Source organism: Mchenga conophoros, linkage group LG9 (assembly GCF_057382185.1).
Source record: "Mchenga conophoros isolate Kocher_MC1m ecotype Shallow Benthic linkage group LG9, M_conophoros_male_GT1.1, whole genome shotgun sequence".
Lineage (NCBI taxonomy): Eukaryota > Metazoa > Chordata > Actinopteri > Cichliformes > Cichlidae > Mchenga > Mchenga conophoros.
Window position 1 is genome coordinate 26757554 of NC_140534.1, and position 23125 is coordinate 26780678.

Genomic DNA, 23125 nt, shown 5'->3' on the forward strand with positions numbered 1-23125 from the left:
CGTCACCGCCAAGATGTCCGTAACATTTAGCAGATTTATCACAGCATTTCACCAGCGATAAAGACAACATAATATTTTTAAATATTCTTTAAATATGGGGGACTTCGGGCACCTCCAGTGACCTTTGCTAAAGGATGTATTTTAGTTATTAAAAGACAGAAACTTCCTACCTTTGAGGTATAACATGATCAGACGCTCGGGTGGAGTAACCGTGCCTAAAAATGAGAATAACATTGGTTTCTACAACCTCTAAGTGTGAGAGTAATGACTCATCATGACAAAATGCTTCAAAGAACAGACTTCCTGTGATCATCAGAGTATTTAATTACATTTTTCGTTTTCCTGATGATGATTATCATTATTTGAGCTGCTTTAGCTCGTTATGTTATCTTACTGTCATTTTTTTTTAGGTGTCAGTGGCTTAAGCACAGGAAGCATATTCATTTATCTGTGTAAGCAAAATTTTTGAACATTTCATCCACTTGAACTGCAATTTGATCTAACCTCCTAATGTTTCCTACAGAGAAAATGTCTCTTGGTAGCCAGAGTTGCATCAGATGTGATATAAGCTCTCGCCTCACCATGGGAATTAATAGTTGGGTGCATCACATGGCATGGCTGGTAAGCACTCCATATAGGCACCAGTCAAATGTATGGACACAGGCAACGTAAATTTCTGAAACTTGAATGTGCAAGGCAATGTTTATTCAGAATAATAAGATCACATCTATCAGCTTTACATTTTTATGTAGTTTAAGTGATCACTGACTGTTTTATGAACACGGAAATTTCTTCTATAACATGCAACACAAAGCCCTTATGTCATACCACTTTATGGGACTTTAAGGAGTCTGTACCAATTGTTTTATCCTACAGTCATAAATTCACTTCTTGATGAATCAGTGTCACGCTGGAGCAGTACGAGCACACAGTGAGTCCTTTCAGTTATTTGATAAGTATGTTAAGAGTGTTTAAACCACAGCAGTTACTGCAGTTCTCCTACGATAGTGTAAAAAAAAAAAAAAAAAAGCAGTATTTTCAGATTCAATACACATTTTTATTTCAGCATTGCCATGCTAATTAAATTAGACATCTGAGGTTCATTCATTTTCCAAACATCCTTATCTGATCCGTATAAAGACTAAACCCTTTTAGTAGATCTCCAACTACTGATGTGAAAAAGCAAAACAAAACACTGAATTATCTGTTTTAGTGTATACAACATCCCCACTGTTGCCTTTATCTCAAATATCTTTTTTTTAAACTTCAAAAAAAGAATAAAAATAGGAAGCATATTCATTGTGGAGATGGTACTTCATTTCATGAGGCACAAGGTACCAAAGACTGGAAACAAAGTGCTCACCAAATACGTCTTTATTAAGATGGTGTGGTGGAGAGATTTCTGGGGGGGGGGGGGGCCACATTTGTCACATTCTGCTATATCCATTTAACATGTTAAAATGTCATCTTTTAATACTAATGAAACAACAGCAAACCACAGAAAAAGGATTATTTTTCATATGAAGTGAATAGCAAAACAAGTTAAATACTCAAAAAAAGAAGAAAAAAAAACAACTAAAAATGTTTTAAGCTTTCTTTCCATTATCTTTGCAACTTTAGCAATCCAAAAAGTTAGCAGCCATGAGTAGTTCCAGTGCGATCTCCGGCGCGATGGGGAATTCGGGTATTTCTGTGGAGCTGTTGGTGTAACGGACCTTGTAGGTGAAATACATGCAGACCTTGGAGAGGACGTGAGATGGAATCTCTCTGAAATTCACTTCGTTGGTTTCATTCTCAGCAAATTGTCCTGCAGATAGACAATATCATGTTCATACATTAAAAGAACATATACAGGGATTTCCTCAATGATGTAAGCTTAATTTATAGGGCTGTGTTGAATTTCTGCCATTGCTCTGCCATCGTGAGCAAAACTCTTAATATTGGTCATGGATTTGATGAATCTGGAACTAAACAGTTACTTTTACAGAAACTGTGAAAGGAGAAACGATATCGGAGCCAACTGAATCTATAAACATATTGCTAGACTTATGAAAAAAAGAAAAACAGCATGTCTTTGCACTGATGCTACTGGAATAGCATAATGAACAAGCTAGATACAATTACTGAGGTATTATCCTGCTAATGTGTTTACACCGGATACTGCTACCAAACAGCCCTATCACAGTGGTTCATGTCTATGCCACTGTAGTTACTTTTCTGTTAAGGTGCACATCAGCCTACAGTGTCAAGTAAAGAGCTTCAACATAAATTTAAGTCTTGCACTGAGCATAACACCTAAAAACACCTTATTAACCAAAAAAGTATTCTGAAAGCTTCCCAGTGTGCTGGCCCAAGTAGTAGTAGTAGTAATAATAATAATAATAATAATAATAATAATATTACTACATTTTATTTGAAAGCGCCTTTTAAAACACTCAAGGTCACTGTACACAGTAGAATAAAAAGCAACATAAAAGCAAGTAGTTTACACAATCATAAAAGCACAAGACATAAATAAATTTAAAATAGCAGAGTGGAGAGGTTATGTGGGTTAAGCTATTTTGAACAAGTGAGTTTTAAGTTGGGACTTAAAGAGAGAGAAGGAAGAGATATTTCTTAAATCAGGAGGTAGGGAATAGGGCTGGGCGATATGACCTAAAATCCATATCGCAGTATAATTTGAACCATGTGCGGTAACGATATATACTGCGATATATTCTTTTTTTTTTTCTGTATAACGTATTTTCCACCCTAAAAATCCTTTAATTTTCTCAAAAATCGAGAGTGCGCCTTATGTATGAATTCTGGTTGTGTTTACTGACCTCGAACCGATTTTATGTAATACACAGCGTGCAGAAATCTGTCAAAAAATGCTTTAGTACAACTTTGGTAAGCTACGAAGCCACACTGCTTGATGGACTGTCAGAGCATTAGGTCTGCTGTAGTCAGGAGCCTTGCAGATTATCTGGGTCCAAATCTCCGTCCGCTTCAGATCCCAAAGTCAAACGAACACTGAGAGTTAAAAACTGTCAAAATTCATTCATCTTCAATAAAATGATCAGCGTTGCTGCTTTACCAGGTGCAACAATTAAGTTTAACATCCAGGCATCAATAAAAACAGAATTTATTTAAATTTAATGGAGCTAGAAGTTAGCAGGAAGTTAGCTCACTAGTTTCCACCTAAACATGTTCTGACTGAGAGATTTTTGAATATAATGTTATATAATGTTGTGCTACGTGATCGCTAGCGACACAGCTATGTTAGCATAACATTAGCACAGTGAAACTGGAGGATGAACACCAACTTTTTTCCACTCGATGAAAGTTAACGTGAGGGATTCTGGTGGTTAGGGACACATGCAATCGCAAGGCAGGATGCTATACACGGGCCAAACTTCAGTCAGGAGAACAACTCAGATAATTCATCCACAATACGAGGTTAGTTATTAATATACTGCAACAACATGGGAATAAAACAGCTGCCAGAGAATTCAACATTAATGAATCAATGGTATGGAAGTGGTGGAAGCTCAGTTTTTGGCTTTCCCCATATTTCAAAAGTGCTTCATCTCTTTGCGATTACTGTCGCCCGGCATAATTTGCAGATGATAATGGTTGTAGCCGCTGCAATGCTTTTGACCAAAAGAGGCGCATGTTGACATCATCAACATGCACTATTGCGGTAGAGCGGTATAGTCAAAATCTCTATCGTTGGCCAAATTTATATCGTTTCTATCGTATATCGTTTATATTGCCCACCCCTAGATGGAGCCAATAAACAGAATTCTGCATGATGATCAGAGCAGGATAGGTAATCAAGTAAAGTTGGGCAAAAATATTTACAAGTTAATTGGAAAACAGACCATATAATGGATATTGATAACAATAATTAATTTTAAAAAGCATTAAACTGTCCAATTAATTGTAATTATATGCACCTACAAAGATATTTTTGATCAGGGATAAATGAGGCAATGAATAATGGCATTTGCACCAATGAAATCCTATTAATAGTATTGCTAACAAAGGGGGAGCACAGTGCCATCAACTGGAGAAACAGAATTAACCTGACTGAAAGCAATAACGCCATCTTCTACAAGCACCACTATGCACATCTTATACAGAACCTCACACACCCTCTAACAAAATTAGTCAAATAATAGTTCACATGATGATCATGTGGTTGAGGTACTACAATGGGATTTCTATATGTGGGGTTTTTTTTAATTGCAAAAAGATTTTTTTTTTAAAAAAGCCTCCAGTAAAAACAGCAGCAAAACAAACGTTATGTTCTTCAGTGTTTAAATACATTTGGTTCCAAATTCCAAATAACTACTCACACTGGATTAAAGTGGACAGCAATCCAATTGGGGCTGCGCTACAGGTTAGCATTGGTCAGAGACTAACTCAAAACACTAAGAAAACACCTCAAAATTCACACACAAAATTTTTTTTAGTTTCGTTTTTTTTAAGCAGATTGGCAGAAACAAGCTACCACTGGAAAAAAAAAACTGGCATGACCTTCAAAGTGCAACAAAATTACTGGAGAGCATGACCAATGAATGTATGTGTGTATGATAACATTAGATTACAAATCATTCAAGTTAAAAAGTTAAATTTGCTCCTTTATAACAATGTCATTGTCTGAATTCTCACCTGGCCCGCTTAACATGGCTTTGATAGTCCCAGATGTCAAGGCATGTTCTCGTTTCACAATGAACTCGTGGCCATCTGACGAGATCAGCTTCACATACATGGCATCTGGCCCTTCGCAGCCACCATAGGTTCTCTCTTCACCATCTGTGAAGTAACAGAGATGACAACCAACAATTTTAAACAGGTGTACGACAACAGCTACTGAAGAGGGACGAAGAAATGAGACCTCAGTGTGGCTACTTTAATGTGGACAAATGGGAATTGTGGATTTCTAGCCATCACTCACCCATGTTGTTCCGGGATTTCTTTAATCCTGAAAAGGAAAAACATTAAAACATCACTCTTTTTGGGGCATAACTTGCAACTCAACATTTAATCGGCTAGATTACACAACGGTTGCCACTGTGTTTGTCAAACTGCAGGTTGTTAAATGTTAACGCTGGCTATCCCGTCGAATATGATTTATCACAAACGCCGCGTAAAGTTAGGCCCGTTAAAACAAAGCTAGCTTCCTTTCAGAGATATATGAACATCTTCACCTGTAAATCCTCTTCATCCATCATATCTAAATTACACAGCAATGGCTGTGAATTTATTCCTCTATCATACGTGTAAGCAGCCGTCAGGGTTAGTCAACTCTGGCTAGCCTGCTAAAACCTTTCCAAAAAATTGATATAGCTTTTTTATTTTACCGCTTCTTCACAATGTAAAACTTAAACCACATAGTTGACTTTGACATACGGCAATACATAAAATCACGTAACGGAAAAGATACACGGATTCTTACCACTATGTACCTTATAGCGTAGAGAAGATTGTGTTTCAGCTAACGTTAGCTAACAGGATGTTGAAACCCGGAACCAGTATGGGCGAACACACGTCCGCAGTAAATTTCTTCCGCAGAGTCGAAAAAGAAACCTCCCCGGCTCTTTGCCAGTTATGTGTATAAAATAAATAAATAATAATATTCATATTACTATGGCTAGAAACCTTTTCTTTTTAAAAAATAAAATATTGTCTTCTACGATCACAAAATACGTGTCAGGATAATGAGCGTTCAACTGTCCGCTATTGTATATGAGTCAGCATATCGAAATAATACATTAAGGTAAACAGATAAGGCTAAATAAGCAGAAGAAGTAAGACATTTTCTGGGTTTTTATTGTATTTTATCATTATTATTATTATTATTATTATTATTATTATTATTATTATTATTATTATTATTATTATTATTTTATCAAGAGCTCAGATGACTAAAATTGGTTTACGGGTTAATGCCTTGTTAATCCTATAGAGAGCGCCTGTGTTCAAGCTTAACCTCTCCGACTGTTTCCACTGGGTTTGTGACGAGCGACAGCAGGTGTTGATTGGACATGACAGAGACATTTTATAGGGCCATAAATCTGGATTCAAGAAAGAAGAGGCGGGGGAGACATGTACTCTGTGCTTTTATATCTTCTGAAGTCCAGCCAGTACAAAATATTATAAGAATACAAAATATCATAAGAATATCGAATACATAAGGACAACATTACAGCAAATGGGATGTCGTACGCTCAGATTCAGACTGTGTCTTTGCCTGGACCTCTCTGCCTGGAGGTCTTCATGCAGGAAAAGTGATGACTGTTGAAATCTGAGGCTCACAAATCGACGCAGAGTTATCTGAGCTGGGACACTAAGAGTAGTATACTGAGCATGCCTGGAAACTGTACAGTTTGATGCAAGAGTGATGAAGTGTATGTTCCTTACAAATAATATTGTGGGACTGTGACATACTTTTCCCCACTTATTCTGATATCTAGGGATCCAGAGTTCACTCACCAGTGGGAGAAGGAATCTATTTTCCAAGCCAGTTATTTATAATTGGCTGTGCTGGGTTCTGCCATAGATATCAGCGAAGAGGCAACACCAAATCTGATATTTATTTTTTGTTGCAAGGATTATATGCTGTTGCTTTGTGCTCCAGAAGGTTCTATCACCTTTGTTGCCTGTTGACTTTCTTTCTCTCCCTCCCTCTCTCTCTCTCTCTCTCTCTCTCTCTCTCTCTCTCTCTCTTACATACACAGACACACAACCAAAAACAATCACTGACCTTCCAGTCCCCCATTACACCATTAGTGCTTATGATCAGAGAGGGCGGGTGGCGGCGGCCTCTTTGATGTCCCTCTGATACGACCCACCCGGCTGCAGCTGCTCTCGGCTCTATTTTGGGGAGGCTGCTGTGGGCCCTTACAACAGGGCTTCCTTAAACCACACAAACATGCAGAACACATGCAAACACTCGTGTCATGTGCAGTGATACCATTCATCCCTGTGACAACTGAACTCTATACAGATCACACTTTCTTGTACCCACCTCTGGTGCTATGGAAAAACTTGAGCCACCAATTATTTCTTTGTATTTTTCTAGGAAAATGAGAAACGGCTGCAGCTATTTATTGAAAAATGGAAACATACATGGAAATACAGTATATAAGGCAAAATCTGAGTTTGTGTAATTCTAACAACCTTGAAATACAGCTTTTTTCTTCAACACAGCCAACTCTGTTGAGGAAGCTTTCTTGTTATTTCTTGAAGTAGTCTTCAGGAATAGTTCTCCAGACTTTTCCTATCAAGGCATGCTTTTGTGCTTCGAATCATTTTCAAGCCATGTCAGGTTTAATTCATAACTCCAAAAGACCTGTTGGCGTTGATTTTCAGTCAAGTTCTTGTAAAATTCGGCATACCTCAGCATTTCCTCCTTGTTTTTCTTCCTTAAGAATGGCTTCTTCACAGCCAATTTTCCACTGAGGCCATTTCTTATGAAGCTTCAGTGAATAGTGGATGGATAAACTAAAGGGCCAGATGTGTCTCTCGGGTCTTTGTTGGATTTTATTCCCATTTCTTAAGAACAGTTTCCTTAGTTTTTAAGCTAATAGTGCTTTGTGAATCACCTTGTTGGTGCAAAAATACTTTATACCCTTCAAACTGTGTTACATTTGCCATTTTTAATAAAATCGACTAAAGAAATGGGAATAAGCAGTGTGTTTTTGTGAGAGACTGCTATCAACAAATTGACTAAAAATACAGTTTAAAATTGGTTCTTTGCTAAATAGTCTGTTATGTGAAACAACAATGGTTCACCCCTTGAGTTTTGTACCATTTATATTCTTGCATGATTCACAGGTCAGTGCTAAGTGGCTTAAAAAACATTCTTCTGAAAATGTTCAGGTACAAGAACTGCACTGAAAATCAGGAAAACCAGCCAATGTCCAAGAATAACCTTCAAAGCCTTCCAAACAGCCTGGGGAACCATTGCTCAAGATCACATTAAAATATTAAAAAGAAAGTCTGGCTTCTTAGAAGTTAAATATAAAGAAGTGAGGGGTGACTCAAAACTTTTGCATAGTAGTGTAAACACGGTCAAAGTTTCAAATAACAGTGTAAGTGCATGTACAATTAATCCAAATGAGGCAAAAGCACAAATGTCGGAGTGCTCTAAATGATCAGTTCATCTTTTTACTCTGCTCCGCTTGCCTTTTTTCAGACAGATCTTCAACTGAGTGGCCACACCAAAGTTGAGTATAAGATAATTAAAAATGAGTTTGAACTGTGAATAATTCAATGCTACTCTAATGAAGTCCAATAAAGAAAATATGCATATGGAAATGACAATAGTGGGCGTACTTTAAACATTTATCTGCTGATTTTTCCATCATTAATGATAAATGGCAAAAGTGGATATGGTGTTGTGGGAAGACTCTGTCTCACTTGTCTATATTTACCAGCACACACAATTTCCTCTTCTTTATACCACAGTTTTAATTCCACATCGGTTGGTCATATGTAAATACATTAGGACCATTTTAGGAGCAGTATAATGGCCTTGGTAGAGAAGCCCTGAATGAAACCAGGTCAGCATTATAGTCATGATAGGGAAAGATGGGGGATGAATGTCTTTGGGCAATTCTTCTTCAGTGAAAAGAAGGGGAGTCTTGTCACAGTGAATCTGAGTGTACTGTTCCTTTAGCCTGCAGCCAGCCACAGCGCCCTGCACTTCTCATGTTGGTCTTAATCCCATGAAGCTCAGCATCAGCAGCCCATGACATGGTTCAAAACAGAAGCATCTCAATATCAATTTATGCTAATTGTTTAAAAAGTCTTAAAATCCATGAAATAAAAATTGCATATGAACTTTTTATATAAAAGGATTTGTTTCTATTTCTTCCACAATAACTGTGTTTGTGTAATTTGATTTACCAGAAAATTAGTGAGAATGTAAAGTATCATATGTGGCAAAGTGCCGCTTTTGATATCCTGTCTTTGTTTACCTTGTACGGTGGTGGGGTCCTCTTATGTGCTCCTTTGATAAATAGTTGAGCAGGTAGAGCTGTTGATCAAACAAATGGGTTGAGGAGAAATAGGTGCTGACATAGTAGTATTCAGCCAAAATGCCTTTGAAAATTGCAGCTAATGGTGAAAGCAGTAGGATGAAACAATGCGCTCCGAGTCAGTGAAGCACAATTATCACGAGCCATTCATTAATGGTACACTCCTGGCAACTTATGCATCCGTTAAGACGAAGCCATTCGCAGCAAATAATGCATGAGGAAAAATAGCATCCTCCAAATCTTTGAGAAGTCTTTTCTGGCTTGCCTCAAGTTTATATATTTATTTAATGTAGTTCACGCACAATGAAAGCTTCAGCAGACAGATAAGTGGATGTGACAACCATTTACTTTGAGTAGCTTGAGGCTAATGCGTTGTGTTGAGGCTTGCTTGTTTGAACTATTATGACTCACCCTACAGACCCCTGTGATAAAACCTTCACCATGACTCACATGTCACTAAATAAACAGGACATGGAGGTCCTTGTGCTTAAATGGCATGCGTTGCTCTCTTAGGGTCCCAAAGAAGTGGCACATTGAGGCTCGACAAGTGAAAAAAGAATCTGCTGCGTGTTTAAATAATGCAGGTAATTGTTTACTTAAAAGTGACAGGTTTACAGTTTGATAACTGCTATTTGGTTCTGTTTGTGTAAATATGAGGAACAGATGAGGTGATGCTAAGCAAGGCAAGCAATGCCAAGCATGGAAAGGGGATCTGCTTAATACTGATGTCTTAGCAACACTTCTGAAAAACGCTGCCCACTGATATCTCCTCACTGCTTACTAGCATTAATCCAATTTTAGAACTGAGTTGCTTTTTGCTCTGAAGGTGGAGGCTTGGTCTCAGTTTGTTTGACCAATCGGCAGCAAATTTCAATTTGCTACCCAAGTCCTTAGTTTCTATTAAGGCTACCTGTTTAGAACATAATTATAAGCACTGTATAAATATTGTTTTAGAAAGGCTAAATATAAGGGGAAAAATGTATGTCAGGTGTCTGCTTATGTATTTTCTCTGCTCTCCCATACTGAGTCGCACACTCACCTCACGCCCACTAAACTGGGTGTAGAATCTCCACCCTGGTTCAAAATTATAGCTGTCAAAGAATTTTGTTAAATGGCCTCTATAAGAAGGTACGATATGCTTATAAGGTTTTGGTTTATATTTGTCCAACTCAGCCTGTGCAACCAAATCTTGTCCCACTTGCTCTGCCTTATTAGAATAGTAACAGAGATATTCTATACTATTACTGACAAGTTCTGCTTCACATAGGGGTTTTAGTTGCCAGGAATATATACCCTCCAGAATATTCCAGAGGGACACAGTCTGAACAGCAATACGACACCGTAAAACCATAAAATTAAAAACAAAAGAAATAATCTCCCAGTTTTGCTTTTTTCTCTTGGAGTCAGGGCAGAGACCACAGCAAGTGCAACGACATGGTGTTGCTGATTCCAGGCAGGTGCCCCTGCTGGCGTAACATGACACTAATCCAGGGCTGATCAGTGGTGGAAACAGTATAAACTGACTCGAGACAAACTGGGGCACCTGCGTGCTTCTGAACAGCTAATGTGAGACCCTGACTAAGATACTTTGATTTCGTGCCTGGTGTTTTCCCCCCTGGATCTCATTATCAGAAGGTCAACATGAGGTCACTGTTGCATGGATATAGGTAGGAGTGAACATGAGACTAGAATTTAAAACATTTTTACAAGACAAGTAGAAATCCTTGTATCCTTCCAATGAAATGGTAAATGGCCTGTATTTGTATAGCGCTTTTCTAGTCCCTAAGGACCCCAAAGCGCTTTACACAACCTGTCATCCACCCATTCACACACACATTCACACACTGGTGATGGCAAGCTACAATGTAGCCACAGCCACCCTGGGGCGCACTGACAGAGGCGAGGCTGCCGGACACTGGCGCCACCGGGCCCTCTGACCACCACCAGTAGGCAACGGGTGAAGTGTCTTGCCCAAGGACACAACGACCGAGACTGTCCAAGCCGGGGCTCGAACCGGCAACCTTCCGATTACAAGGCGAACTCCCAACTCTTGAGCCACGATCGCCCCATTGAGCCACAACAATCTATCTGTTGATTTTATTTGGAATTACTTGTGTTGCATGTATGCTGTCCTCTATAATATACTTACCAGCCATTTCATTTGGTATCAGGTTTGATCCTGTTTTGCCTTCTTAACCACCTTAATTCTCCATGGCATAGATTCAACAAGGTGCTGGAAACATTCCTCAGAGATTCCGGTCCATATTGACATGCTTGCATCACACAGTTGCTGCTGATTGGTCAGCTGCACATGCACGATGGCCGTCTCCTGTTCCATCACATCTGAAAGGTGCTCAAATGTGGATTGACATCTGGTGACTAGTGGAGGCCATTTGAGCACAGCGAGCTCACTGTCATGTTCAAGAAAGTTTGAGATGATCTGAGCTTTGTCGGGTGTTATCCTGCTTGAAGCAGCTTTCAGAAGATGGGTACACTGTGGTCATAAAAGTAGACATGGTCAGGAGGGCAGGATGAATCTATGCTTCCATGTTGTTTTGACCCTACCATTTGAATGTCACAGCAGAAATCGAAGCTCATCAGACCAGGCAACATCTTTCCAATCTTCTACTGTACAGTTTTGGTGATCCCCTACGAAGCTTTTTTTTTTTTAGTTACTAGCCATTCTTCTCTGATCCATGGCCTCAACAAGGCCTTTTTACCCAAGGAGCAGCTGCTAAGTCGATATTTTCACATCTTTGGACCATTCTCTGTGAACCCCGGAGATGGTGCTATCCCAGTTTAGGGATAGCACTGAGTGTATACCATGATACCTGAAAGGTGAACTGAATGGTAAACGAGGATCAAAATACAAGAAGAAAGCATAATGTTGTTTAACAAGGCATAACATCTTTATTGTTATACACATAACTTCATCTCCAAAGACTTTGCACAAATCAGTGGGGTAATATGAACCTTGCGATATCAAAAGTCTCCCACAGTTTCTTTTTATTTCCTAAAATACTCAAACAAATACATCTGCTTTCCACATCCCCAATGGTACATACAGTACATCCAATTAGAAATAAAGAATTTTTTTTCCACTGTCAAACATTATCATATGTGCATTACATTACCAATTACAAACAAGTTATATTCATTGTCAAAATAGGTGTGCAAATTGTTAGAAAAATACCAACTCATACCAGATTCTGGATTGTGCTCTGTAAAAATCCTTATAAATAGTATATAATAATCTATATAAATGTCTCTAACATGCAATGTTGCAATTCAAAAAATATCCCATAAACAGACTGTTCAGGTAAACCCTCTGAAACTCCAGCCTTAACCTTTATTTGTCTACACCATAGTTTTCTTTAAATAAATGTCAGTAGTTAGTTTTTCAGTAGTTCTGTGGACGGTTTGCAAACATCAAACTGGTTGAAGCGTTCTCGAAAAGTAACGTGCTACTCATTCCTCCACCAAGGCAGAAGGATGTGATGGATACCATTTGTGTGTTTGCCAGCAACGTTATGCAATAACTACTGAGGCCAATTTTCATGAAACGTGGTGGAGAGGTGGACTATGGGCAAAGGAAGAATTTATTGAATTTTTGGTGCAGGTTGGATCACTTCCTTTAAAACTGTGAAACAGGCTGCTGGCCTTAGTGGAGGATGAGCGCTCAACTAGTTTCATAAGAGACATTATAGTAAAGTTGACCTACCAAGAAAAAAAAGGACCGCATTAAAGAAAATCTAGACATTTTAAAGCCCTTTCTGTGATGACCAGTGTTCACAAACACATCAGCTATACAATGAATAAATAATTAATCTTGGTACAGGTGACAGTAAATGTCCGCCGTATATAAATAACCACTTTGAAAATCAAAGAAACTCATGCCATACCTGCAACAAAGACTACAAGCAGCTACGATGAGGCAAGTTAAAAGCATGGTTCAGGTGATGACAACAGTCAGAGTATTTCCCACATACAACAAAGTTAAGACAAGGATGGCATTTCTTTCCCTCCCCCCCGCTTCCTCATCATTTTTGAGGTAAACAGTAGTACTGTTAAAGACTTTTGAAGGCATCTCTCTTCTCCCTGCAGCCACATTCCCCATGGCCTTGACCTGAATAAACTGTCCACAAAACTGTCTCGATCCAGTCTCATAAGCAAGCAAGCAAGCAAGCATTTCTGGGCTTACACAAGCAGCTGTGCGAGCTGCGTTTTTGCATCTTATCGGTATAGTGAAAGCAAAGAATAGTGACGAAATCCAAGCTAAATGGTCTACGCGTGTACAATGAAATAATTTTCCTTCCGATTTCATAAATAAGACATTTGTTACCCTCAGAGTGAGCGAGCTTCTAAAGTACTGCTTTCCTAATCATAATGACTGCTGTCAATTACCACTTCTCTCAAAACCAGCCTATTAAAAAGATGCGAGTCTCACAAAATAAATGGAAATAAAAAAGGATGTTCATAATGGCCATACTCGAACCTTTTGAAAGTATAAACATATTGCACTTTCAGTTACGTGGTTGTGTAACGTCAAATTACAGCTCAATTGTTGGAAATGAACAAAGGGAAAGCAAAATGTATTTATTAGTTCTGAGAAGAGAACAGATTTCTACAAGCAAATGACGGCAGGTAACCAACATTGATAGAACATCTATGAACAAAAAACTACGTTAGAACAAAAAAGAAAGAAAAACAAAGTGTTCAAAACTGTACCATGCACGGGGAGTGTTTCAAAGCAGTGTATCCTGGATCACAAAGGACGGAGCTTGAGAAAGGTGCAGTGATGTTTGGGTTAACAGAGTAAGACTGGCTAGTGACCGTGCTAGCACTGACTGCTGGCAGCGGCCATGCCCACTTTCCTCTTGCAAGAGTGGCTAGAACCCCAGAAAACTCTCCAAACACCCAAAGCGCACTCCTGCTGCGACCGTTCCCCCCTCTTCAACCCCTTCCCCCAACCCTCGAGCCGGGCTCACATCTCCCCATCAAAACGTCAGATGGCAAAATAGAAAGGCAGCTGTTTGCTCCCGTCATCTAAAAGTGCATCTCCACACTCTTCCAGCACAGTCCGTCAGCCCACTGCTATCGCTGCCAAGGCAGTGGAAGTGGGCTACAGAGACCTGTGCTTGGATCAGCACATGTGTGGGTTTCAATTACGTCTTCTTTTTTTTTTCATTTTATGTATATTTTTTTTTTAGATTGCGTATGTTTGGTTGCAATTTTTAAACATTTTCTTTATCGCACTAGACACAACATTTCACTTTAGCTTTTAGAGAAGCCAAAGGAGTGCTAATTCACGGGGCTGGCCCCTAACAAGGCCAGTGTCAGGTTGGTGTTATCGTTGCCTTCCTCTCGATTCTCTTCGGTTTCATGCTGATTCCTTTGGCCATCCCCGTGTTTCACTGGCGGCGTTTTCATGTTTCAAGGCCGACGATGCAACTGTACCAGTTGCCATGGTTCCGCTGGAACATAAGACAGTTTGTTTGTAACTTTCTGGATTTAATTGAGCCCTGTCACATTTCAGATGCACGCTGAGGCGCATCAAGGAGACGAGACATTAATTCATGCTGTGATCATTGATTTCTGTTGGAGAGCAAATATGGGATGAAACAATACAGTAAATCCGCTTACCTGAGACACAGCATCATCATGTCAGAAAATGGACAAATATAATTGCGAGACCAATATTCAACAGCATTACCATAGCAACAAGGATTGAGTTAGGACCCTGCAAAAAATGACAAAATATATAAAAATCGTACAGTAGGGAATCAAATGTACTGTAATGAGACCTCAACGTGTAACGTGTTAGCATCCCTGTATATAAAAGATGGCGTTGCTACCATGACACCACCCACTGATTCACTGAGCCTAGAGTCTAGCATTGTGGACATTTAAGACTTTTCAAACCAAATGTCACAAGTGACATAAATGAAAAAGTTTTAAAAAATCCAGGAAAGTCTACCCTAAAGCACATCCTGATTTAGCATCTATTTTATTTTAAATGATTTACACAAGTATTAAATGAACGTCATGCTGTATTAAATAAGACTTTAAACTAGCAATTGAGCTCATCAACTCCTAGGTAAATGTTTATTCAAGTCATAAAGTCATCAACTCATGTGGGAAGAAAAACTGTCATATTGCAGTTTCCAAGTTCCAAAATTTCATCCTCTTTCGCGTTTGCAGACATCCATCTTTTATATACAGGCCATGTTTCAAAGTCAAAACATGAATTTGAATCAATAAAATACAAAGAAAAAGTGGTATTGAGGGTATCACGCTACCTTTATCTTTCAAAGCGTTGTTGCAGTTCAGATTTATAGTTCTAGCTTAGTACAATACAAGATTAAAAGTTTGGGTAATCAGTGATTATTTCATACTTTCAACTGGAATTAGTCATCAGACAACTACTCCAGAAGCTACCTAGAATGAGTCTGATATTTAAACCTGCTTTAGACAGAAAATTGGTTAATGAGATATGTGTTTGTGTCCCACCTTTGTGCTAAACTAAGCTAATCCACTACTGGGTGTAGCTTCTCATTTACAACACAACTTTCAGCAAAAAAGCACAAATGTGTGTTTAAGTCAGATATTTTTCCAAAACCTTTGCTTTAACACACACTTTCCCATCCTGTCACTTACTGTTTCTTCCGTGCTTTCTGCAATTTCCATGCTTGCTTTCTTTGTGTCTGCGAGGCTCTTTGGCTTTAGAGAATCCTGCTTCCTGAGTTTCTGGTCGCTCTTGCTCTCCCGTATAGATGCTGCCTTAGGAGTAGGTGTACTAAAAGATCTAGGGGGTTGTGGGGGCATACGTGCCAAAGCCAGGGCACTAGGCTCTTCTTCTGGATCCTCAGGTTCTGGGGGTGGAGGGACCCTTGTAGGGGCCTTGACGTAGTAACTGTGATATTCAGTGTGGAGCTGGCCATTGACTGGAATTGCAGGAGGCTGTGAAGGGGGCACAGATGCTGGGGTGGGCTGCTGAACTTTAGTGGGTTTAGGTGGAGCTTCGATTTGGGCCTGAGAAGCTTTGGGCCCATCGGTGACAGGCTGCCGTTCTTCTTTACTCAGCTTCCTACTAGACCGCTCATCCTTGCTGGTCTTCTGACTTAGTTTCTCTTCTTTGCTAATCTTGCGGGAAGGTTTTTCTTCTTTGCTGGTTTTGCGGCTGGTGCTGTTGTTGGTGAGCTGTCCTTTCTTCTTGCTGGATTGAGGTGAGGGCGGCGGTGTGGTTGCAGGGCTGGTCGCAGGAGAGTGGGGAGGCGTTGTGCCTTTTCGGTAAAAGTGGGGAGAATCTCTCGGAGAGCTGTCCTTCTTTTCAACAGGGACCTCTTTAATCTCCACTGGCTCCTTTAACTGCTGTTTTACATAGTCGGGACCTGAATGGGGGAGACAGGTAAAACGCATTAACGTGACATACTGTTTGCCTTCAACACACAGATGAAATTTAAACCACATCTACCCTCAAGCGCAGTTAAACTTTCAAATAAAATATTCATCAACATTATATTGAAATTCAATAACTCCGCAAAGCCTAGAAAAGAGGGTCCCGGGGAGACAGAAAGAAATGGACTGATTAATGCAAGGTCACAAACACCATTTCACAAAGAAAGCCTCCCCTGCAAGCTCATCTTCATCATCAGTCATTCTCTTTTATCAGTATGTCGCTTTCCTGGAAAGTCTTTTCAGTTCTTAGCATCCAATATGGCCACGCAGATAATGAGAGGTGACCCCGAGGTACAGCACTGACACACTTTGATGCGAGGAAGATCATTCCTTTTACTACAGAAAGAGCTTTTGGACTGCCTGGGTTAGTGGACGCTAACGGACTTTGAGACTAAATGAAAACTTCTCTTTCAACTATGTAGATGTTGAAATCTCCTCTAATATCCTTTTTAACGTGCAGACAATATAGCTGAATGTAAATGTAATTTCGCATGTGGGTAAAGTGGCACCTTATCTGTCCCTTCTGTTCTCCTGCTGAATTAACATTTATTAGAGACATTAAGCTCTTTGTTCGCCTGTTTTTCTCCCCTTCGCCTGAATTAGATGGTGTCAGAGTGACTAAGAGGAGGGATAATGTTGCTTTGTTTGAAGTATATCAGGCGGTATGAGCAGAAAATGATTCTCTGCATTCCATATGATAGAAATAAATAAAGGAGTTATAGAAAAAAAAAAATTTGGCTGTTATGCTCTATCTGCACGTTGACTCGTTCAGCACAGACTCACTGAGCTGGAAAATGGTTGATCTCAGAGATCAGTCTTGTCTCATACATGCCTGACACCAATTAAGCTTGCACAGTACGATTTAGTCTCAAAGAGTTAACATTCATTTGCCACTCATCAGTTCTTGGAACAATTACGCAAATCCAGAAGGTAACAAGTCTATCCAGTCTCATATGAGTGTAATCGGCCTTACTGGGGAATCTTTCGGGCCTCAGTACTCTTAAGCCCAAAGTACTTTTCAGCTGCGTGGCAGCCTAATTTGTTTCATAGCCACCACAACCAATAAGACCCACTACAAACAGACATGGGGACATTTGAACATCTGTGGGGCTTAATATATCTGCTGAGCTTAATTTCACACCATAGCTCAACAAGAGTTAGGGCCTCGTGGGCGGATCCAGGCAATTTCACTATGGATGGGGACGGATTCCTTCAAGAGGTTCCAGGCATTTTCTGAATGGTTCTTGGCACTTAAACACTCCGCCCTCCCCAACACCACAGCCTCAAACAGATAGAGGACCACAACACTGGGCGTCAGGAAAATCTACACTTCTGCAGCCATGCTCAATTCCAAACTATGCCGATCATGCTTTTCCTGTTTCAAAATAACACTTGTGAATGTACAGGATATATTTATGATTGTTTTGTAGATATTTCAGGAAGTCTACATCCTCTTGACAAGTTAGTGAAGATTTATTAGAGCTGCTCTTCCAAGGAATCCTGCCAGGTCAGCTGGAACATGTACTGGTTACCCAAATGGCTGTGGTGTTTCTTTCCGTTGCGAACATTGATCAACTGGGCTGAGTCTGCAGCCTTCTCAAAGAGGGTCATTAAAATAGGCCATGATACCCAGCCATGACCAAAACAAAAATACTTGAGATACAAACACAGATAAAAATGCAAGTTTCAGCATTAGGGAGATTTTTTTGTATCCTCAACTTATTTATTTTCAATAACTCAAACACTTTACTTTCTTCTCACACGACTGTTGTATCTTTGAGGTTTATTTGAATGCGAGCTTTTGTTTAAGCTGCAGGATGCCAGTTCAGTTTATGTTAATCCACAGCACATTTTCTGCTCCACTGCACTCTTAGCAAAACACACGCTCTTTCCCTCTCTCTGGCACCCACACGCAGAAGATCACACACACACAAAACACAACAGATTGGCTGCTTAAGACCTAACCAGCCCTGTCCTTAATATGAGATGAACAGCGGTAGCAGGGGGAAAAGCCTGGGGCCGGGGTAAGTGTGGGCATCAATGTTTATGTGTAATGGGGGGAGGCGGGGGGGGGGGGGGGGGGGGGGGGGGTGGAGTACAGTATATGCGATTACACATCTGCTCCCATTGTGCATCTGAGTACACCTCAGCTTAAGGCTCATAGGAGTCAAGAGTTTTTGGATGAATGATGACAGGTCTACATGGAAATGCACACTTCCACATAGCAAACTTTGCCACCTAGCTTTATTTTTCCACACGGTAGTTAAATGAAAATTCCTGGTTTATCTGCTTTGACGACTCATTTGCTTTTGTTTGATATACTGGATATACTGCGTTATACATGCGTTGTACATGTATAAGTCTGTTCTATGTGCTGGGATCTCAGCTTGCTCGGTTAGATTTAAGATTCATAACTCCATTTGCAGCTTTTGAGATTTTCTCTTTCTTCCTCCTACTCACACTGGCAGATGGGCAGAGGGAGCTGTTATTGTTTGGCCAGATTACATTCACTACGGTTACATAGCCTACGCAGACACATGCAGAAATTAGTGACAAACTAAAGAAAAAGCTGAACCCTTGACCCCGCACTATGAGGACACGCTGTGAGGGGATTTTGATGGCAAGGCTTGGATCCACTTGTCCCCCACTTAGAGGGAAGGATCACTGCAAATCAATACAAGGCATTTCTCCGTGATCACCTATTCGATAAAGAAAGTGGTCTTTTCTAGGATTACAGTACCCCCATTCACAGGGCATTAAGGGGGTCACTGAATGCTTTTATGAGTATAAAAAAGGGATGAATATTTTATGCTATAGTTTTTACAGTCACCAGATATTAGCCTCTTTACTCTCTCTATATATTTTAGACGAATCATGTTCAATCCCTTCAGTAGGTTTCCAGAGAGGCTCAACACATTGCTAATATGCTTTAGGTTTTTTTTCCCTTTTGATTTGTTACCCATCTGTATGCATTTGAAATTATGTAAATAAAAGATTTCCCTACTGTCATTTGCTAATGGGTGAATGTGATCACTGTCTGACTGCGCTTTGTTTACAAAAGCCCACATGCAAAGAAGAACCTTGAAGGCCTCACATGCACACACGCTGACAGGAGGGACTGGCAGTAATATATCACCACCGTAATGCAATGTTTTGTCTCTGCCTGTCTGCCTTATTCTACTTTTTGATTACGACCATTTCAAAAAAGTGGGACACATAAATAGTTTTTGAAATCTGGTCAGTCACGTAAGGTAATTTATATCCTGTATCCCTGAAAGTCAAAAGAAGGTTCTGATTTACTTTAAACTTCACATGAGCTACTGCGGTGAAACTTACTGCACACCTGCTGCTATGAATAAACAGCAGCACCTGCCCACGTCTGATTTTCAGCCTTGACAGGTCGAGGCTTTTATGGTTCCGCCAGGTCCAAGTGCACCTTGACCGGGTCAAACAGGGCAGAGCAGGACCCCTGCTGGTCCCCTCACCCTCCAGCAACCCCATCCCCCATACTCCACACCCTCTATGACCCATTGAAGGAAGGAACAGCTGCTCTGCCTTGGCCCAATGGAGGGGGCGAGTGTGGGACTGAGCTCGTCTCAGTGCATAAGGATTTCAGCTATGTCTCCATTAGACACCAGTGAGCACACATCGGCACCAAATATAGCCCAATTAACGTCACCCCACAGGCCACGCCCAGCTAACCCACTCTACTGCCCCTCCAGGGTGCTGTGTGTGAATCAATCATAAAGGTCAGGGTCCCGTTCCCTATGACCCTCACATTGCTTTTGAAGTACACACTCCTAATCTTGGTGATAATCTCCTATGAGTACAAAATGCCAGTTATGAACAACAGGGGGCTTGGGCCCGTTGTTGCTACCCTAGAGGATTTGAGTTTGAACATCTTTGCCTCACTGTAACATCATGACAAACAAGGTTATAACAGAAAAAATATTCTAAATAACTTTTTCCATAATTGAGAGCAACAACTGCTGTAGTCGCCTTACAAAAAAGCTGCAAATAGGGGTAGCTATTTACACTCGAACATGACCTAATTAGCAAAAGGGCAGAGCACAAACCAGCAACAATCCTAGAAAATCTGAGCTAGACTCTACAAAAACCAGCTTGTTCATAAACAAGATATAAATTAATACGCGATTTGACTCTTTGCAGGTGCCCCTCTGGCCGTCAGCTGGGTTTACCAGACACGCTTACGTAACTTGAACGTTTAAATGCTGCGGCTCAGATGTCGCCCTGCGCCGCACATTATTATGACATCGGCCACTCTCTCATTCATGATCTGACTTATAAGGCAAGGACACTCTCCGCACAGACTTGTGAACCCGGAGATCACCCAGCCTGCCAAGCATGACCACTGTTTTCCACAACACAAACAAGTCTCCCGATGTCTCTAGCTCCCTGGCTGGCCATTTCTGCGGCTTAGTGAAGGGACATGCTTGAATGGGTCCCATTGTCAATCTATTTCTCACCCTCTATTTTGCGGTGGCTTCTGGCAAACACCCAAGGTCACTAGCTCATAGGCGTAAATATATTACACCAAGTGGAAGAGGAAAGCATAGTATAGGTCTTACACTGTAAATATAAATAAACAAAACAAAAATAAAAAGGTGTGCATTCAGTGTTTTACCTGGAGCCCACCTGCACCACAAGGTTTTTAGCAAAAACACACCTCGCTCTCTGACTATTAATACAGTAGGATATGACCCTAAAGCTCAGCTTATCTTGTAAATTACATAAAGAGTTGAGTTGACGTCTCAACTGTGAACTAGTGTATAGTGTGAAAGGGTTAGCTGGTCATGCTTCACGTAGATAGAAGATATTCCTGTCCGGTATTAGGAACAAAAGACCTTTACTGATTTAACTCACAAGCACCCATAAGCCATTTCTACACTCCACCAAAGGACGAGTTTATGTAATGCAAAAAAAAGAACAGAAATGTTTTACATTCACACTTTTTTTTGGTCAGAGTTTATCACTGCAAATTTTAGCAGGCATATCTGAGCTGTTACTGCAGGCCTTTGAGGGCTAAGACAAAGCTTTCGGCCAGAAAACAGTAGCCGACTGTGCTTTGTCTAAGCACAAACACAGTCCTCCATTGTGGTGCTACAAATCATCTTCAGTACCTCTAGTCTTCGATTACAGACCCAGAACTCCAGTCCCTGCTCTTTTGTGCACCCAGAACAAGCTCATTACTTACTCACACACAGTCAGTGTAAACAACCCTAAAACTATGCAAATACCATCATTCACACACAGTACCCAACCCCTTACCCATTACCCAGTCCCAAAAATGTGTCTTCATGGACAAATTAGTTGTTGGATTTTAGATCAGCTTGATTTTTTCAATGTCCCACCGATGGGTGTGAATCACATTTGGGCTCCTGCGACAGTCTTTGCTTTAACTGCAGATTCAGTGCTGGTTTAGCACACCTGCAGTCTGTTTTGTATTCCGACCATAAAATAGTAATGGTAGATAATTAACACACTCTAAAAGCCTGTGATGGGAACATGAAGCATAACAAGGACACAAGTAAGATTACCTGGCTGGTAGAAGTTGGGTGAGAGCTCCCGGGCAACCGCCCTGGCAATTTCAGATTCATGCACCGCAGAGATCGCGGCCTGGTCTGCAGCCTCACTTTTTGTCCTAGCATGGGCTGTTCTGTGAATGCATAAACAAAAATAAGTGTTAGAAAAATGGAAACAATGAAGAGCTGCTCTCCACCATGTCCACAGTAACAACACAGACATATAACGGGCACACTGGTGGGCAGTGCCAGCGTAACCTGCTGCTCTTTATCTGTCATCAATCATCAAAGAACCTTGTATTTAAACCTTTTTCAGATCTATACATAAAATAACATAAAAAAAATCAAGAGACAGAAGAGCAACATGTTTTGAGATCAATATAGGGGTATTATGGAAATGTGCTGTGATGAAGCAGAGAGAGGCCAAGGGTGACCAGCTTAACAAAGCCTTAAAAAAAACTCAGCTGAGAGGTATTGTGCGTGTCCACATGTGAAAACACGCAAACCATGGCTATAGGCAGTATCTCTGTGCCAGGGAATGAAGATGTCTCTCTCCCTCTCTTCTACCACTGCGGTTATTTAAAAATAAAGACACCAAACAAACACATAAAGATCATCAATTAAAGTTGATTACTCACTTAAATCTAAAAATGACAGTGACAAAAAAAAAATGCTCAAGTGATATGAGACAAGTGCAACGAGGAACGTGAGGATCTAGATGGGAAGTTCAAGTATCACTTTAAGAATTGACAGCTGTGCCCGCTGCCCTGCTTAACCCCACTCATCCCTCTTCCTCTCCATCTATCTCGCACTGTCCTGTGTTCTCTCTTTCAATCAATGCTCCTGTTTTGTTTTTTCCCCCGATCCTGCTTCATCCGTCTGTTGGCTCATGCCATCATCACTCTGCATCCCTACTCCTCCCCTCCCTCCCACCGCCTTGCTGTTAGAGTGACCCCATCCGGACAGATGTCTCTATGTCTGTCCTTGGACTCTGGGGCTGTCCTGTTTCAGAGGACAGGAACATTAAGATATTAAAATTCATGAGGAACCAAGAAATAAGCAAACAGACAAAGGACATGCTGAGGGTATGTTTGA

The 23125-nt window shown here is 40.5% G+C and overlaps 2 protein-coding genes across 4 annotated transcripts in view; both read right to left on the reverse strand.

Annotated features, from left to right (window-relative positions):
* Positions 1–1035: 1035 nt before the first annotated feature.
* On the reverse strand, positions 1036–5571 carry eloca (elongin C paralog a). 3 transcript variants are annotated; one of them, XM_085287288.1, is made up of 4 exons: positions 5454–5571; positions 4943–4969; positions 4657–4800; positions 1036–1807 (listed from the first exon to the last, which is right to left on the reverse strand). In XM_085287288.1, exons 2-4 carry the CDS (start codon positions 4944–4946, stop codon positions 1617–1619), a joined length of 339 nt encoding a protein of 112 aa, XP_085143414.1. In that variant the 5' UTR covers positions 4947–4969; positions 5454–5571; the 3' UTR covers positions 1036–1616. The 3 variants fall into 3 exon arrangements, with proteins under 3 accessions (XP_085143414.1, XP_085143415.1, XP_085143416.1); XM_085287289.1 differs by having other exon boundaries at positions 5444–5552; XM_085287290.1 differs by lacking the exon at positions 5454–5571 and adding an exon at positions 5196–5216.
* A 6345-nt stretch (positions 5572–11916) lies between these two features.
* The window catches only part of jph1a (junctophilin 1a), a 34486-nt gene continuing 23277 nt past the window's right edge, over positions 11917–23125 (reverse strand). Inside the window, exons 4-7 of the mRNA XM_085287292.1 lie at positions 22046–22164; positions 15687–16420; positions 14673–14769; positions 11917–14503 (exon numbers count right to left, since the gene is read on the reverse strand). Coding sequence (XP_085143418.1) covers positions 14689–14769; positions 15687–16420; positions 22046–22164 — 934 coding nt within the window. The 3' untranslated portion in view covers positions 11917–14503; positions 14673–14688. The remainder of the gene's footprint in view (positions 14504–14672; positions 14770–15686; positions 16421–22045; positions 22165–23125) is intronic.

Bases quoted from the DNA above. Each gene is read 5' to 3' on its own strand.
- eloca (XM_085287288.1), bottom strand. The intron at 1,808-4,656 runs GTGAGAATTCAG...GTCTATCTGCAG, and splicing joins AGCCATGTTAAGCGGGCCAG to GACAATTTGCTGAGAATGAA.